The sequence below is a fragment of the Lampetra planeri genome, chromosome 1 (assembly GCF_965212315.1).
Source record: "Lampetra planeri chromosome 1, kcLamPlan1.2.h2, whole genome shotgun sequence".
Taxonomy (NCBI): domain Eukaryota; kingdom Metazoa; phylum Chordata; class Hyperoartia; order Petromyzontiformes; family Petromyzontidae; genus Lampetra; species Lampetra planeri.
In genome coordinates this window covers 23,298,186-23,317,736 of record NC_136107.1, presented here as the reverse complement: position 1 = coordinate 23,317,736, position 19,551 = coordinate 23,298,186, and the positions used below count along the sequence as shown (strand labels likewise).

Sequence of the window (19,551 nt, the reverse complement as noted above, 5' to 3'; positions counted from 1 at the left end):
TGTACTTGATAATGATGATGCTTAATTGATTGGCGCCGGTGTTGATTGTGTTTCATGATCTTCTTTCACATGGCATGTAAGCAACAGTTTGTATAGATGGCATAGTTAAATGTCAAGGTCCTTCAACCAATACAAGGCAGCAGTAGATGCTTCAATATGATTGATAAAAGGCCTAGGAAGTTTGTCCGGCGCTTTTGTCTCAATGTACAGGTTTCCCTTGTATATATGGCTAACCTGTTTTTACCCAATACAGTAAACTATCCGTATTTGACTGATGGAACAGTTAACAGTAAAAGCCTTTTGATGTATTAAACTCATCCATATGCAATCAGCATGCCGAGTTGTAGGCAGTGTTTAATTTGTTTTTGTAGTTTGATGTGTTCTCTCCTTCAGCGTGAAGACGTGAACACGTGATAGCTCGTTTAATTAGTGTTGGAAGATGGAAATGAGAGCTAATTCATATGATACCTGTAAACATAACTAAGTTTGTGCATATCTCTTTTGGTGTGAATCCCTTAGTCAGCTGACAATGCAATCGCATTGTAATTAACACATGCCTGTGTGTGTGCATCTGCATTCGTGTGGTGCAGGGAAAATATGCACGGGATGCCCTTTGCAAAAACCTCTACAACCGACTGTTCAGCTGGATAGTGAGTCGGATCAACGAGAGCATCAAGGTAATGGCTCCCCTTGTTGTTCTTTGATATCTTCTCTTGTGTGAATGAACAGTAATGGACAATTCTAGATTTGAAGCTTTCGTGACTGCAAGTATTCATATTCTTAGGTTTTCGGTAAAGTCACGTAGGTAAAAAAAAAAAATGTAATAAAAGTAAAATAAAATAAAAATCACGACGTTTCGGAGGCAACACAAGCTTCCGTCTTCAGGTGGAACCGTCACAGCACGATAGCTGTATCAAGTAAATGAGAGATTATAATAATAATAAAGGCTCAGTCCTTTGTTATGTAGACTAGCCATAGTCTCAAGCCGCACCTTACCATAATAATAAAAAGTGGGCCGTTCCTGGCTCATCCCCCCCTCCTCAACCAGTATATATACGGGGTAGTATCTCTTGGAATCTCTCATTTACTTGATACAGCTATCGTGCTGTGACGGTTCCACCTGAAGACGGAAGCTTGTGTTGCCTCCGAAACGTCGTGATTTTTTATTTATTTTACTTTTATTAATTATATTTTTTTACCTATGTGACTTTACCGAAAACCTAAGAATAGTAATGGGCAATTCCACTAGTCAGATACCTAATGAATGATACTATCGTCCAACGTGCTGAATGTGTCACCAAAGTCACTGCCCTCAGCTATGCAACAATTCCTCAATGCCATGCTGTTGTGTGAAGCTTTTGCATTTAAGATGGTTCTTTAATGACCAATTGAAAACACATATTTTATATTTATATATCGCCTTTATCCAAGGTGCTTTACTCGGGTTATGCGTGGTACAATGAGAGTAGCTACAAGTTTTATGGTGAATAGGGATGGGTTATGAGGAGGCAGGTTAGTGGGTGCGGGAATTACCGGGGTACCTCGGGATTGAGGGATGGATGGGACAGGGAGAAGAGGTGGGTCTTGAGAGAGGAGCGGAAACTAGACAGTGATGGTTGCTTGCTGCTTAATGTGGAGGGGAAGTTTGTTCCATTGCAAGGGGGCAAGGAGGGTGAAAGGAGCGGAAACGGGGATTGTGCACAAGGAGAGGGGGGGACGGTTAGGAGTAGTAGGAGAGATTGAGAGCGGAGCAGGCGGGAGGGGACGTAAAACGAGACAAGGGGGAAGTGATATACTGTGGGGCATATAAGTTGGTTTACGGATATATATTTACTCGTTTTTATTGCTCACACTTGTGGGCTTAATGACTGCATTCATTATCTTGAAAGCAACATCGATGCTGAAAGGACATTGTACATCATTGGAACCTCATTTGCCAGTAAAAAATATGATAATTGTTTTTTTACCCTTCCATCTGGCAACAAAACTGACACCTTTTTTACAAGGAGTCATGTTTGCATAGACCACAATACCTGCAGTCATAATGCAAACATAAACATAACTCTGATAATGTGCACTGTCCTTGAAGTTGATTGGTCCACACCCGAGACAGCTTTCCTTAGAGCCTAGTCTCACATGGGTTGGACCAGATGACGCCAAAAGGAATGTGAGACTAGGCTCTAAGGAAAGCTGTCTCGAGTGTGGACCAATCAACTTCAAGGACAGTGCACATTATCAGAGTTATGTTTTTTGTTTGCATTATGACTGCAGGTTTTGTGGTCTATGCAAACATGACTCCTTGTAAAAAAGGTGTCAGTTTTGTTGCCAGATGGAAGGGTAAAAAACCAATTAAGACATTGTACATCTATGCATACTTCATCCAGCAGTCTCTCCCTGCTCAAATAAACGAAGTGACAGCATTGTATTGGTGCTCTTGAGTGAATATTGGTAATTCCACATTGTTTTATGTGTGTTGTTTATGTTTGATGTAAAATCAAAACAGAAACAACTTATTATTGGCAAGTTGATTTCTTCTGGTAAAAAAAAACCCCTCAACATTTTTAATAAAGTAAACTTACAATCAATGGCAGAGCCAAGATTTTCAGGTAGAGGGGGGCAACCCCTCCAGCAATGAAAAATGATAGAGGAGTTGTTAGTAAGTAAGGACTTGTCCCTTGCTTTTTATTCGATGCGTGTGCGGCGATGGCGCAGCCATCGATCGAGGGTCGAATTCGAACCGTGTGTGATCGGCATCACGCTCGCTGAAGGTGAATGCCTTCAGGGAAGTCGTGTCCTGTATAAGCAACTGCACACAATTATGTGAGTCACTTATAACTGCTTTTCCGTTACTTATTGCCAATTATGGACTCAGACTATTGTCCTATCATCTCATAGAGTCCTTGGCACGTAATAATATGCTACACAGTGGCGGTAGGGGTTGCAAAATGCTGATTTATTACTAATAAACCCCAATGATCCGATCGAAATTAGGGATTTCGATCGGATCATTGGGGGGGCACGTGTCACCCCCCCCCCCCCACTGGCTCCGCCAGTGCTTACAATGATTTACTTTTTAAATGTCGCTTGCTCACTTACAGCTATGTGTGTATGTGCGAGACATTTATTGGAGTAAAGCCATTTAAAACACAATTTTACCTGCAGTGCAGTATGTGGGTCGACCCACTTTTGGACTTGCGTATCAAGGTTGCTCGATATATAAAGATTGTGTACCTTGAATTGGCTGGAGGTCACTGTCAGTGCGTGCATGAGACATCTTAATCATGGAGTTAGGTCATAAACCTTGGCAGAAGCTCAGAAAATGCTGATGCACTTATAATTATTTTTCTTTTGCATTTTACTCCTTCCATCAGCATCACTCTCGTTAAAAGTTTCCTTATAAATTAATTATTTTCTTGAAATATGAGGGTTTTTTTGTGTGGCAGTAAAATTACCACTGCAAATTGTGGTTTCCTGCATCTTTTAAGTGACCTACTGATTCAGCAAAAACGGCATGTGATGTCTCTCAAGGTCACAGTCCGATTGCCTTGTATCCATGTTTATTATCATAACTAATGATTGTCTTATCTTTTTAAGGTCAAGTCTAAAATCAAGAAGAAGGTGATGGGAGTTCTGGACATATATGGCTTTGAGATATTTGAGGTAATGTGGCATGTGCTATTTGAAATGTAATTAAGGTGGCGATTGTGAGATAGCTCAATGGCGCGGCAGAAGGGTGAAATTATTGGTTTTAATTCCGTGCCTTATGGAGGCTGTGGCTGACGGGGCAGATGTCCTGGGTGAAATGTTGCACTGTACAAGGGTCGAGCTGAGATTTTTGCGCATCTGCAGGAATAGCGTGTGCGTGTGTAATTCATGCATTCGCAGTGAAAGGAGGCTTGTGCGTTTTCGTGTCATATCAGTTAATGTGAAAAGTGCAATGTTATCATGTGTGGCAATAGGGATATGTACACAAATATTAACTAACTAATAGTCTTGCTAAACTGCACAACTCGTAGTGTGAGTAATATTAATTGCACTGATGATTTGAGAATGTCACTGAAATACTTTCTTCTTGTGACAGGCAAAACATAAGAACAAGTATATCACCACCAAAATGTTTGATACAAAGTATTCGAAATAGTACATTGCAAAATATAATGTAGCCAGTGAAGATGTCTCATGGTACATTTGTGTAGTCACCAAATCTGACTTCACATCACCTTTTGTAATTTAATTCAGGGATCCTACTTGACAAATAATTTTATCTGTGTAACATCATACGTAAACATCCCCATTGTTCACAAACAGAGTATGCAAACCAGAACAAATATTGGATGCGAGGTTCCAAAGTCAGGGTGGTAATTAATTTTTCCATGGATACCCCACAATATCCTGAGGCTGTGTGCTTCAGATAGTTAGTGCTGGGCAAATCGCAGGTCACACAGCCCCCAGGCCCATCATTTATACGCCTCATTCTGAACTTGATACCGTTGCACTGTTTTCACTACAAATACTGACAAGTGTTGTAATTAATGTACCGACGTGTGTTGTAAACAATGCCTGGGTTGTCACGGTGGCGAGATATTAACTACCTCGCCTGATATGCAGGAGGTCGTGGGTTCAATTCCGAGCCTGATGCCTGAATATATTTGGAGTTTGCAGGTCTCTCTCCCCGTGGTTGCGTGGATTTTTCTCCGAGTCCTCCGTATTTTCCTTTCACATTTAGAAACATGCGTTTAAAGTATTTGGCTGCTATAAATTTCCACGTGATGAGCCACTTCGTTGAGCTTTCATTTGTGGCCAGGTCGCTTCTGCAAAATAGTTGTATAGCTCAGTGGACTTTACCTGGTAAAATAAAATTGGTTAGTTAGTTTTAAGAATGGTGAAATCGATAACACGAGCTGTCAACAACAGCTCAGGAATGTTAATTATGGAGGGCAAAATGACTTGTAAAAATATAAATGCGTTATGAGCCATATGGGTTTATTTCGTCAGACTTTTGGCCACTGCTGTCATTGTAATCAAGTAGATTAACAGTATTTGCACAACAGGGACAGTTATTAAATCTACATATCTATATGTTTTGTACTCTATAGTTGTTTTGTTGCTGCAATTTACATGTTTACAAAGGGTACATCAAAAACAGGACCCTACGGGGTGGGCTGGTAGGAACGAACAATTGAATGGCTATAATAAAATGAAATGGCAAAAAATGGCCGCCAATAAGTGGATGCCCCGTGGCCCCGCCCTCCACCCGCGTAACCCCGCCCCGGCCACCCGTGGCCCCGCCCCATCTCGGTGTCCCCGCCCCCAGCTCGTTGCCCCGCCCCTTACCGCCGTAACCCCGCCCCAACCCCGCGTAGCCCCGCCCTCCACCTCGTGCCCACGCCCCCTGCCGCCGTTGCCCCGCCCAGCCCCGCGTAGCCCCGCCCCCTGCCGCTGTAGCCCCGTCCAATACACCCCGAGCGGGGGAGAGATTCCCAGGCCTGGCTCGGCTGGAGAGCCGCCGACGAGGGGGGGGGGGGGTAGGGAGTTGTTTTTAATGTAAAAGCTTTAAATTTAAATGTTTCTATTAAAAAAACATCAGGGAATGTAACATTGTTAAACATTAACTCCCTTTCACACACGTGGGGGTACGATACGAAGGGAGAGTTTGAGGCCTAGGTCTAGGCTTTAGGCCTAGCTGTAGGCCTTAGGCCGCCGTGAGTTAATTGTTAATATAAATGTTTTAATTATTTATGTAAAAGCTTTAAATGTAAATGTTGCTATTTAAAAACATCAGGGAATGTAACATTGTTAAACATTAACTCTCTTTCACACACGCGGGGGTACGATACGAAGGGAGAGTTTGAGGCCTAAGTCTAGGTTTTAGGCCTAGCTGTAGGCCTTAGGCCGCCATGAGTTAATTGTTAATATAAATGTTTTAATTATTTATGTAAAAGCTTTAAATGTAAATGTTTCTATTTAAAAACATCAGGGAATGTAACATTGTTAAACATTAACTCCCTTTCACACACGCGGGGGTACGATACGAAGGGAGAGTTCCAGGCCTAGGTCTCGGTTTTTGTAGGGTCATGCCAAGTTTTTGCAGTAGGGGGCGATGTTGCTACACGGACGGACGGACAAATGGACGGATGGACGATATAATCTATTGGTGGCTGGTCCACTTCGTTCCTACCAGTATAACAAAACATTACTTGTAAACACAAGTAAAATGACACTGACTTTGTCTAACCTGGTCGCTCCCAACCTCTCTGAATCCACGAACCATTGTCAACCCCCAAACAATAGTTGTTGGGCCAGCATGCATCAATGACATAGTTTTCAAAATGAAAACTACTCTAAAACGTAACCTGCAACAGTTTTGCAGGCCGCTTCCCACTGCCTTGCAGGCCACGGGTTAGAATCTACTCTTCTAACCTGAGGTGACTCTCGCTGTTCCTACTAGCTATGGGTGTTTCGTGTTATCCTCCAATTGTGTCTCGGTTTTTCACTTGCACATTTGCACTTCTGCAGCCCAATAAGTGATCCATAACGGTATTAAAGCTTTTATATGTACGTACGTATGTTGAACTTCTTTCGTAGCGTATGTAGCCAACCGTAATAATTGGAGGTGCGGCAGAAGGACAACAAACTCAACACAAAAAGCATTTATAAAAAAAATATCTAGTCAAGTTAATCTATTTTTGGTTAACATGTTGGTGCCTTTCTGGCACAAATATTCCATCCAAAGTGCCATCGCATCATTAAACATAAAAACAAACAATTATATACAGTCACGTAGAAGGGAAATACTAAAAGAATAAAGAACCAAGAATATGAATCCCTGCAGTCACGAAAGCTTTAAATCGAACATTATATAGGAGTTTAATTATTTTAATGCAAATGTTGGCCGTGAGTTCGTTGCTGTTTATTTAATAAGAATCTACCTTTAGTTGCAAGCAATTACCTCGATGGCACGGGGGGAGAACTGTTGTTGTAGAGTATGGATAATCTATACCAAAAAGGGTAGACCGTGAATTGGTGGAACACAATGCCATCTTCACAGTTGATGGTGCTTTTAATGTTTAAATAGGAAGCTTGCAGTTAAATATACATTAAATAAACAATGATTCTAAAACAAATTTGGTGGATTGAGGAAGTTGATGTTGAGCTGGGTTGAGGCAAATGCATTTGCCACTTGCTGAACGTGGCTGACAAAGTGCACAGGATGTGCTGCTCCAGTCACTTTTCCTGCCTGAGTGAGATCCCAGCCTTTTCCATGGCTACGTGGAAAAAATGTTGTCATGGTCAGTTATGAGTAATAGTTTTAGGATATTTGCTGTTACCGCAAAATAAATTGATGAACAATAGAATGTCAGATTTGACTGGAACCACTTCCAAATATACTGTATTTTCCTTATGAAATGAGCTGTGATGCAGCCTTTTTGCAATGATGATGTTAGTTGAGGTGCTAGTTAGTTGAAGTGCAAAATTACAAGCTATAAAACATGCATTTTGGGCATCACAAAAAGACTTATATTTTAATAAAAATGTCCAGAGATTACATTCACAATATATTTGTTCGTTTGTTTCGCAATCCTCTTGTCCTGGTGAGGGTCGAGGCGGCAGCATGTTGAGTAGTGGTGGTCCAGACCTCCCTTTCCCTGGCGACGGACTCTATAACTACTACACCACTATACACATACTCTAGAACTACTACACTATTATACACCACTATACACAGACTCTAGCTCTTCCTGCGGAATTCCCAGGCGTTTCCAAGCCAGCCGAGCGACATAGTCCTGCCAGTGTGTCCTGGGCCGGTCCCGGGGTCTTCACTCAGTGGGACGTGTCTCGTAGAGTTCCAGGGGTAGTCTATTTGGGGGGCATCCTTATCAGGTGCCTCAACCACCTCAACTGGCTCCTCTTGTTCTGGAGGAGCAGCGGCTCGACTCTGAGGCTCTCCCGGATTACCAAGCTCCTCACCCGATCATGGAGAGTGAGTCTGGCAACCCTACGGAAAAACCTCATTTCGGCCCCTTTTCCCCTCTATCTCATTACCCAAAGCTCATGACCATAGGTGAGGGTAAGAACATAGATCGACCTGTAAACCGTGAGCTTTGTCCGAGAACTCGGCTTGCGCTTCACCACCACGGAGCGGTACAGCGCCCGCAACACTGCGGACGCCGCACCGATCCACCGGCCTGGTCTCCCACTCTTTGTTATCGTCACTCGCGAAAGAGACCCCGAGGTACTTAAACTCCTCATCTAAGGGCACCTGGAGAGCACACTTCACCGTCACCCGGGAGTGAACCATGACCTCAGATTTAGAGGTGCTGATCCTCATCCCAGCTGCTTCACAATCGGCATCAAACCGTTCAAGTGTACGCTGGAGATCACAGACTGATGAAGCAAAGAGGACAATGTAATCTGCAAAAAGCAGCGACGCCACCTCCATGCCCCCTTACTGGATCCTCTCCATACCTTGGCTGTGCTTTAACATCCTGTCCATGAAAATCACAAACAGGAGTGGAGACAAAATGCACCATTGGCGGAGTCCAATTGTTATGAGTTAAATGCAGCACAATATATGTTCTTCAAATGTAACAATAATTGTGAATGACAAATGCTAATTAACCCTTTCCCCTTCCGATGACGTACGTGTAAGCCATTATATATATTTTCTTGGGCTGTTACAAACAAGCTTACGTTGGAATAATGCATATACGCTCATGCTTGGTGTGTCCGTTTTTAGTTTACATCTCAATCGCCAGATACCACAGCAGAGAAATATCTTAGTCAATGTTAATATGCCCCCTCATTCTTAATCGCTATGAATAAAGTATACATTTTCTGAAATGGGCTCAGGGGGGGTCAGTCACGATTACCGTAACTTTCACATTCGTTTCTAAGGCTGCCCCCACTCATGCCCCTTTCAGCCTGGACCAAGTTGTAAACACATTTGTGCCACATTGATTTCGAGAAGCACACGTGCCTGGTCCCCAGTGTAAATTGAGACAATGTTTTGACACTTTCTAAGCAAGCTGTTACAGCCATGCCAGATGCTGCGGGTGGTAGCTGCAGTGTTCTTTCATGCCATTTAAAGCTAGAATACTCTTTGGTTCTTTCAGTATAGTCACGTTGGTGAAAAAAGAAAGAAAAAAAAATAGAAATAACTAAATTAAATCACGACGTTTCGATTGCAACACAAGCAATCATCATCAGGTGTGGAAATCACAGCTAGAATTTTTTTTCTAGTGTTGCAATCGAAACGTCGTGATTTAATTTAGTTATTTCTATGTTTTTTATTTTTTATTTTATTCTTACTTTAATCTAAATGATTATTTATTTTTTTCACCTACGTGACTTTACCGAGAGAACCAAAGAGTATGGATCCTTGCAGTCACAAAAACTTCAATTATAGAAAGCTAGAATACTTTATAAATGTAATTTTTGACCATGGAATCTTCATAGTAATTTATTTTTCCAAACAGCCAGAAAAGCATTTAATATCTATTCATAAAGGTTGCTTTACTGTCACTTGGTAATTACGCATATTAAATGGAATAAAGATTGCCACATTTACTGCTTGTGGGTTCTCTATAGTATAGTTAAGAAAATAAAAACATATAATAGTGAAACTAATAACTTCACGCAGTGAATTATAATAATTATTCAGTTATACGTTATGCCCATGTGTGATGCCACAGGCCCATATCCCAATACTGTACTTTAATATTTTCACCATAGAAAACAATGACGGAAATGGGAAAACCACTAAATCAGTTTGTCCTCTGTAAGAACATGTTCCATACGTATCTTTTTCCGCGAGTGTCCCATAAAGAGTTGCCTGTCTGTCTCTGATGTTCATTTGACGGCTGCGGGTATCGTGCGATGCAACCCTTCGACTTGGCTGTTTTCCAAAAGGTCCATAGGGGTCACCTGTAATTAAGGCTCTGGTCGCAGTGGTTTCATTCAGCCCTATTTTATGATAAAGGACATTCCATCGAATCCCATGGAATTTCCTGCACTCAGAGTAATTGTAGCTTGGTATTTGTTGGTGAGTAATGTCCTACTTTCTGAGCAGGCAAGTTGGCTCCCATTTGTCTGAATTGTTGTACGTTGCTGTAACGTATTAACCATTCATCGTGCCCACTGCAAACCCATTGTATATTTAGCAATGAGTCAATGTGTTGAATGGATCTGCGAAAACTCTCTGTATTTTATATGTTTTTGTTTAAAAGATAATTGTGCGAATGTATAAGGAAAACCTGCACACGTGCGCTATGCAGTTGGAGGAGTGTGTTTCGTTTCTGCTAGCTTGGCCCCGTGGCTACAAAAGAAATAGCCAGTGGTTAAAGGATTGGTGTTGCATTATATCAAAATGTAAACGTTCCAATGAATTAGTGTTGAATGCCTTGATGGTGAAAGATGAGTGAGTATTGTAAAAGTGTGGTGTTACCAATCCTTCAAGTGTTATGTACAGTTTATCAGCACAATAGTGACACCCTTGATTGATAGAGCAAGGTTTTATATATATAGGATAAAACATATTCGAGTGTTATACAAAGCCACCATTTATACTGCGTTGCACGCATAATGTTGGGAGGCTAGCGTGGACACGTGGGCAGTGTGGAGGAGTGTGAGTGTGGTTATTGGTCCCAGATGTGCCACTGCATTACATTTGGAACTCGGTAGTTGATGTCAGCGCTCGCATAGGAACACAGGGAGACATGTCTGGGTGTATGAAATCAACTTCATTAAATAAGTGTATTTGTCTAGCAGTCAAAAAAGTAAAGTTTACAATTTAAGAAACATTTGCAGAATTTAAGTAACTCATTGTACTTATTAATACCTAAGAAGCATACAAAGGATACCAAACATTTATTATTTGCATTGTGATCGTTTTCAAAGGAAATGCTTTTTTAAAGTTTTATTTTACTCGTTTGTACCCATACTTCAAAACGTATTGCAAACATAATTTAACAGCATGAATCAGATAGGCATGATGGTGATGTCACTTATTGTATTATAAAATCTATTATATTTTAATATATGATGTGCAATTGAACGCAAAAAATTACAGAAGACATTTCAATACCTCATACCGGTTACATGTTAATTTCCGTTGTGGCTGGGTTGGTATTCTTGTAAAAGTAGGGTTTAAAAAAACCTCTTCTTCTTTAGTGCTGCCTAACGGCGTGTGCGACTTCACGATGATATTGGTCCCGGTCTAGCACGGCGTGTAGAGTTTGTGCTGTTGTTAATTGTAGCCATGTTTTGATGTTACTGAGCCATGTCGTTTTTGGCCGTCCTGGTCGTTTTTTCCCTTCGATTTTTCCTTCCAGGATTTGCTTTAATAGCTGGTATTTGTGGTCGTTTCGGGCAATGTGGCCTAGGTAGTAACACTTCCTGCTAATGATGGTCTTCAGCAGTTGCCTGTCAGTGCCCATATCTTGCAGAACTTGTGTATTGGTGGTTTTGGCTGTCCATGGGATTTTCAGCATTCTTCGATACAGCCACATCTCGAAAGCTTCGAGCCTTTTTGTTGCTGTTGTTGTCAGTGTCGACGTCTCTACTCCGTACAGCAAAATTGACCAGATGTAGCATTTCAGTGTGCGCAGTTTCAGTGATGTACTCAAGTGGCGGTCTGCAAGGAGTGTTTTCCATTTAATAAATGCTTGCCTTGCTTGTTCAATTCTGCTCTTGATTTCGACTTCATGGTTCAACTGATCGTCAATGATTACACCAAGGTATTTAAATCGGTGTACTTGTTCCAATTTTTCGCTGCCAAGCTTGATTGTTATTTCGCTTGTAGTTCGGCTGACCTTCATAACCTTTGTTTTCTTTTTATTAATTCGTAAGCCCCATATTTGACTCTCTGTGGCAACCTCGTCCAATATTTGTTGTAAGTCTTGTTCCGAATCGGCCAGCAGTGCAGTGTCGTCGGCATACCTGATGTTGTTGATGTATTGTCCATTGACTTTAATACCAATGTTTTTATCTGCTAGTGTTCGATCAAAAATCTGCTCCGAGTAGATGTTGAAAAGACTGGGTGAAAGTGGGCAGCCTTGTCGTACACCTTTTTGTATTGGTGTTGGGTCTGTCAATTCGTTGTCATATCGGAGTTGGGCTGTTTGCTTCCAATAAAGAGCAATGATGAAGTTGATGTCGTTTTTATCTAGTCCCAGTTGTTTTAATAGATCTGCTAGTCGGTCGTGGTCGACTGAGTCAAAGGCGTTCTCGTAATCTATGAAGCAGATGTACACTTCTTTCTGATGTTCGTAGCATCGCTGTAGTAGTATCTGTAGACAGAAGATTGCTTCTCTTGTGCCTAGTCCTTTGCAGAAGCCAAACTGTGTTCTTCAATGCATTTTCGCATGTGGAGCGTATGCGCTGTTGGATCACCTTCAGGAAGACTTTCAGCACGTGGCTCATCAAGCTTATCAGTCTGTAGTCCTCGCATTTCCGGCTTGTTGCTTTCTTTGGTATGGCCACAAAGATGGATTGTAGCCAGTCGGATGGAATTTTATTGCCATTGTATATTTGATTGTACCAATTAGTCAGTTGTCGTATGTTGTTACTGTCTAATAGTTTGAGCAATTCTACATGGATTGTGTCGGGCCCGCACGCTTTGCCTGACTTAGCTGTTTTGATTGCATGTTCTACTTCTGATGTTAAAATGTGTAGAGCGTCTTTCGACATCTGTTGGTCTTTTTCTGCAGGTGTTCTCATAGCGCCATAGAGCTTGTGTATATAGTTTGTCCAGGTGTCCATTTTTTCTTGTTTATTAAGGATTAGTTGGTTGTTGTCCGCATACAAGGTAGCTGTTGGGGCTGGTCTGTAGATGTTACCAGCTTCTTTGAGCTTCTTGTGCAGAGTAAAATTGTCATGTTTTTTTATTAGTTCTTCAATCTCGGCGCATTGTTCTTCCATCCACTTTTCTTTTGCCTGTCGGATTGCTTCTCTGATCTTCTGTTGCATTTGTTTGTACTTCTCCAAGTTGTTGTTTTTGTACATTCTTCGTTGGCTCATTAGATCGAGAATACAATGTGTCATCCATCGTTGTTTCTTTTTCGGTGGCTGATGTCCCAGCATGACTTCTGTTGTTTCTGTGATGCATTGTTTGAACGAGCGCCAGTACTCCTGAACATCTGCTGTTTCTGTTGTTATTGAGCGGATGCTATCGTTGAGATGTTGCTGTACTTGTCTTTTATCGGCGCTGTTCTTCAGTTTCTCCAGGTCTGCTCGTCTCGTCTTTGTACATTGTATTGATCGCAATTTGAGTCTTATTGTAGCTGTTACTGGGTTATGATCTGACGATATATCGGCTCCAGGGTAGGTTTTTGCTGTAATCACACTGGACTTAAACCTGATGTTAATTAGGATATAATCGATTTGGTTCCTGACGATGTTGTTGTCGGAGTCTTGCGGCGAGGTCCACGTGTACAGTCGTCGAGGTGGTAATTGGAACCACGTGTTAGCAATACTGAAACGTTCTTCTTGGCAGAATTGAACCAGTCTGTCGCCTCGTTCATACCTTGTTCCTAGTCCGTGTTCTCCGACAATGTTCTGCATTTGACCATGGCCAACCTTGGCGTTGAAATCGCCGAGGATTATAGTGATGTCTTGCTTCTTCAGCGGCTTCAGCGTGTTGGTTAGTTGCTCATAGAACGATTCGATTTCATGATCTTGTTTATCTGCTGTTGGAGCATAAACCTGTAGAATGTTCACGTTGACTTTGTTGCCTGCTAATTGTAGTAGTGCTATTCGTTCTGATACTGGGGTAAAGTTGTTGACTTTATTCGCTAATTTATTGTGTACTATAAAGGCGACACCGTATGTTTGTTTGGTGTTTTCTTCTCCTCCGGAGCAGAAGATGTGGTGTTTGCTCGATATAAACTTTTTTGTTCCAGGCCATTTAGTTTCGCTTAGACCGATTATGTTGATTTTAAGTCGATCCATTTCTTGTATGACATTGGCTAATTTTCCTGCTTGAAGTAAACTTCTAACGTTCCAAGTTGCTACTTTGAAAGGGTTAATGAAATAAAACATCATGCCCTCCATAAACTTGATAACATTCCTTTAATCAACACACTGCAGTGTTTTGATGAGCCAATGACATATATGCAGATCATTTAGAAATCGTGACTAGCCAATTGGTGTGATTGAGATTAAATTGCTCTTAAATTACTATATATCTCTAACTACCCTGCACATTTCTGGAAACTTTGCAGTTTAAAATACACTGTGACCTTGCCCCAGTAATACAATTAGACTACCCATGCTCTACATAATGCAATACCAGATCAAACCAGGTCACAGTCACACAGACGATAGTTTAAGTAATGTAGTGATTATAATTATTTAATTCTAGATTTGAAGCTTTCGTGACTGCAAGGAATCATATTCTTAGGTTTTTTCGGTAAAGTCACGTAGGTAAAACATCAAAATTAATGAAAATAAAATAAAATAAAACAAAAATCACGACGTTTCGGAGGCAACACAAGTCTCCGTCATCAGGTGGGACCGTCACAGCCGAATTAGCTGCATCATTAGCTGCATCACTTGATGCAGCTAATTCGGCTATGACGGTCCCACCTGATGACGGAGACTTGTGTTGCCTCCGAAACGTCGTGATTTTTGTTTTATTTTATTTTATTTTCATTAATTTTGATGTTTTACCTACGTGACTTTACCGAAAAAACCTAAGGATATAATTATTTAAGTTAAGGCACGGCATCCACCCAAGTTGATGGAATTTAGGAACTTACTGCAGATACCATTTTCTATGCCCATTGGTACTTCATTTTCATGAAGGTTAATCGAATGCATTTTGGACACCCAAAATGTTTATGATTGGGTTTTATAATTTTATTCTGATCCCATCTGACAAATACCCATATACAGTACATGTATGAACATAGTTGTGTGGCTGTTGAATGTTGTCCTTTATTGGTCATCAGTCCAGTAGTGGGGGGGGGCATCTTAACTGAGGCAATGCAACACGAGATCTTTGAGTCACTGGGGCCCACTACCACTTGATAGGAGCTGCCAGTAAGCAAAACGCCCCGCTGCTCCGTGTCCTGCACTGCTCACTGACTTGCCCTTCTCAGAATGCGACCCATGCAGGTGGAACCGATCACACATCTGTTCGTCCCGCCATACTTCCTGGCACGACTTTCCATCTTATACAACGTCGTGCGTCATTGTTTTGTCTGCAGCCTATCCATCCATTTAGATTTTGACGTATAGAGTGTCACTGGAATTCTGTACCCGTTTCCACGTGGATGTTTTTTTGTTGTTTCATTAGCGTATGACTGTTTTGGGGGGATTGTTCTTGTATACTTTGGATGTTAGATACAAACTCAAGAGAAATCGATAAGCATAGCCACGATTTGTTCTTAAAAGTAACTTGCATATCTTATACTTGTATATGTACAATCTGTAGATCTGCCCATGTACATGTAGTCCTCTACTTACGATGGAGATGCGTTACGACGACCCCATCGTAAGTCAAAAATATCGTAAGTCGAAGATTGCCCAGCCTACCCAGGAGTCTTAAAGAATGGTGATAATTTGTCAAAAGAGACCAATTTACAGTAAAATATATACTGTATGTATGTATTAATTGCAATACTGTATTGCACAGTAAAATGTAAAGTAAAAAAAAACGAGGTCAATTCTTAGCCTACCTATATGAACTGCAATTTCATAGAAAGTTTTTTCAGGAAACAATCCTATCTGCTATAAAAAGCATGCATTGAACGTATCGTATTGTGGTAACGCTAAAATGAAATCGCTAAAGCTACGTATCATACATGCATTGAACGTATCGTAACGTATCATATTGTACTGTACTCACCAAGATTCTGTCCGCCGTCTGCATACTTGAACGATGTTAGGTTGTTGATGGCAATTTTGTCGTATCGCTATCGCCATCGTAAGATCGAAATATCGTAAGTCGGACCCCATCGTAACTCGTGGACTATCTGTATAGTGTTATTAACGTACATTGGACAAATTTCTGTTAAAATTGAGATGATGATAATGATGACCGTGACAGTCATGATAAATAATTTCACTGTGACCTGCATTTAAATATCTTTTCCATTTGTGCATTTTCAGGTGAACAGCTTTGAGCAGTTCATCATAAACTTCTGTAACGAGAAGCTTCAGCAGATCTTCATCGAGCTCACCCTCAAGGAGGAGCAGGAAGAGTACATACGAGAGGTGAGGACCTTCCCGTGGCCGCCCGTCTGTCTGTCTCCTCCATCCCTGCACTATCTCTTCTCTGCCTCACTAGTGTAGGGGTGTTACGGAGGGGCTGTTATAGAATGGGATCAGATGGGAAAGAAACACAGTGGGCGTGGCTATGTCGGTGCACGGGAAGGTGCTCCCAGCGACGTCCTGGGGGGCTGACTCGGAGCTGGGATCCCCCGGGGCCCCACCCCTCAGCGGGGGTTTTGGTATAAAAGGGGATGAGCCGGAGGGCTCAGGGAGAGATGTTGAAGCTAACCAGTGAAAGCTGAAGATCGTCGTAGATAGAGCCCTGGACTCCCCTGGATCGCCGCCCTTATCAGGGCCGAACAGGATCGAGCCAGCGGCGTGGTCCCGAGAGCCAGAGCCGGTGCTCTTGTAAGAGCTGGTCTGGGACTCCGGGTACCGTGAGCCCGACTTACCAGTGTCGGGCTAGCTAGCCTCCCCTAGCCCGTTAGTGGAGGACTCAGAGGTAGGCTAGGCGTAGCTAGAGAGTGTATCCCCAGTTAGACGGGTGAGGGGGCCGATACCCCCTCCAGTGTTGTATGTCAGTGTTGTGCTGTACCGACACGGAATAAATACGTGTGCCTCCAAACCCCGGCGTCCAGTCTCCTGGAACACTATTACATCTGGTGTCAGAAGTGATCGACCACGAACATGGACACGCGACGGACAGCTCGTGCCAGGGTACCGGGGGCGGAGGACACTGCTGCAGAAGTTGAGCCCGAGATGGCTGAAGGCGACGCCGAGCAGCCGGGGCCGGATCCATCCACACCGCAGCGTCTGGATGGAGGGGAGCCGTCAGCAGATGGACTGCGGCAGGCTCACACGAGACTGGCGGAGCTGCTTTACGCTGCTGCCGCCACGCTTGACCAAATTACGCGGCTGGGGGCTGGTGGACCGCCACGGAGCGACGACAGCCGACGAGCAGCACGGGTTCCCGCCATTTCGACGGAGCCGGATTTGGAATCTCCCGCCATCGCCGCAGCAGCTGCTGAGGGCATGGCCGGGCTGAGCCTCGCGTCCGACGTCGGGCGTACAGTGGCTGCTACGTCATCAACAGCGGCCAGCGCGTCACCAGTGGTGCGACCGGCGATGCCACTCGTCGTTCGCGCCGAAGCCGAGCCGAGTAACGGGAGCGACGGGGGGCGACCTTCCACTGCGGCCGCTGCGTTGCACCAACATCTACCTCCCCTCAAGGAGTTTGTGGGCGAGGATGGTGACTGGGGCGGCTTTCAGCGGAGCTTCCTCGCACACCAGGAGATGGCGCAGTGGACCGATGCCGAGGCTCTCCGCGCGCTGCCGGCGCTGCTCGACAGCGATGCCCTCGCTACGCTCACCTCAGCGCCGAAAGCCAAGCGCGCCACGCTGCAGATGGCGCTTTAGCTGCTGGCTGCAGTCTACGGACCACCGTCTGACTGCAGGCAGCTATTCTACGATCGTCAGCGGGGTGCCAAGGAGTCGCCCCTGGCGTATCGCACGGCTCTCTTGGCACTGGCAAGAACGGCTTTCCCGCGAATGGATGACGAAGGAGTGGACGCCATGGTGACGGAGAAGATCCTCTTGCTGGCTGACCAATTGGACATCGTCGTCGTGGCGCAGGACGACGCTGAGATGTCTTCCCTCCGGGCTGCACGACACCTCCACGCCAACTTACTCTCGCAGCGACGAAAGGCCAGCAAGGCGGCGACCGGCCGTGCTGTGGCTGCAGCCACCCTCCCGGCGGAGGAAATTTGCGCCGTCGACCGTCAGCTGGAGTGGAGAGCGGGAGTACGGCCGGCTCGGGATGGACCGAGCCGCCTCGACCAGCCAACGTCATCGGCAGCGCTCCCACGCTGCTACAATTGCGGCCTCCGGGGTCATGTCGCCTCGGGATGCCGCTCTCCTCGGCAGCACGGGGCGACGCCTCGACAGGACGCCGCGCCTCCTCCCAAGCTCCAACAACAATACCCGGCGAGTCGCGGCACCCCTCATGTTTGGCCCACACACACACCCGTCACACACTCACGCACCGCAACGAACGGGGGGCCGAAATTTCACACCGTCGCGCCAACACGTACCACTGTGGGGACTAATATCCAACCCAGCCAGTGGTCCGTGTTGGCCCATCGCGTTGTGGCCGCGTCGTCGGGGTCGTCAGCCATTGTGGGGCACATTGATGGGGTTGAGGTGCGCATCCTGGTCGATACGGGAGCATCGGCGACCATTATTTCGGAATTGATTTACAACATTCTTCCTGTTCAGAGCCGTCCTTTGCTGCCCGTTGATGTACCGTTCTATGCTGCTCACTGGGCATCATTGGACAAATTCGAGCGCAAATTTGTATCGGAGATATCAAATTATCTGGCCCAATTTTTGTCTCCTCCTCGCTGGCGGTTCCGTGCCTGCTGGGGACGGACTTCCTGGGCAAAATGCCGATCCGTATCTTAATCGACCAGGGCTGTATTGAGCTCCCGTCGGGCCGACGTATGGCATTTCTGCCGTCTCCCTCTGCGGGTCGGACGGCGTTCGCGACGGTACCGGCGCTCGTTGACAGAACGGTACGCGTACCGCCGGGGGCCCAGATGCTGGTGCCTCTTAAACTACGTCGGCCTTTCGCTAAAGGGATTGGGGACCAGGGGGTTCTGCTGGGCCCTTCTAGGGTCGGGGTTAGCGGACCTCATTTAATTCCGGCCCAGACCATCGTTAAGGGGGACGGGGACCCTTTCATCGCGGTCCTCAATGTGGGGTCGCGGACGGTGGTGCTTCCACAGGGGACCGTGCTTGCTCACGCAACGCCGGTGCCCTGTGAGGAACCCGTCGTAAATCACGTGAGCGCTGCCCCTCTGCCGCGACCACATACGGACAGTGATGAGGGGTGGCTCGAGGCGCTTTGTGCGGAATCGACAGACCTGTCGGACTTAGAGCGTCAAAAGCTTAAAACACTGCTGCGTGAATTTTCCGACGTTTTCAGTCAGAACAAATACGATCTGGGCTGTACTCATCTGCTGCGTCACCATATTGATACGGGTGACAGCGCGCCAATACGCCAGAATCTTTTTCGGTTAAGTCCCGCCGAAAAGGACCATGTCAAAACGGCCGTTGATGACATGTTAGCCGCCGACATCATTTCTCCTTCCACCAGCCCTTGGGGAGCGCCGATTGTCTTAGTTAAAAAACATGACGGCTCGTTGCGGTTTTGCGTCGATTTTCGTCGCCTCAACAAAATTTCTGTTGCCGACGCATACCTGCTCAAACGGATAGACGAATCGCTTGACGCCTTGGCGGGGGCGCGATTCTTCTCCACATTGGATTTGCTTTTGGGATTCT

At 44.6% G+C, this 19,551-nt stretch overlaps 1 protein-coding gene across 3 annotated transcripts in view; it reads left to right on the top strand.

Annotated features, from left to right (window-relative positions):
• The window catches only part of LOC144720356 (unconventional myosin-Ib-like), a 119,753-nt gene that overhangs the window by 48,948 nt on the left and 51,254 nt on the right, over positions 1–19,551 (top strand). For all 3 annotated transcript variants that reach the window (XM_078597089.1, XM_078597080.1, XM_078597072.1), the window contains exons 12-14: positions 591–677; positions 3,595–3,660; positions 16,111–16,215. In XM_078597089.1, the coding sequence (XP_078453215.1) occupies positions 591–677; positions 3,595–3,660; positions 16,111–16,215 (258 nt within the window). The remainder of the gene's footprint in view (positions 1–590; positions 678–3,594; positions 3,661–16,110; positions 16,216–19,551) is intronic.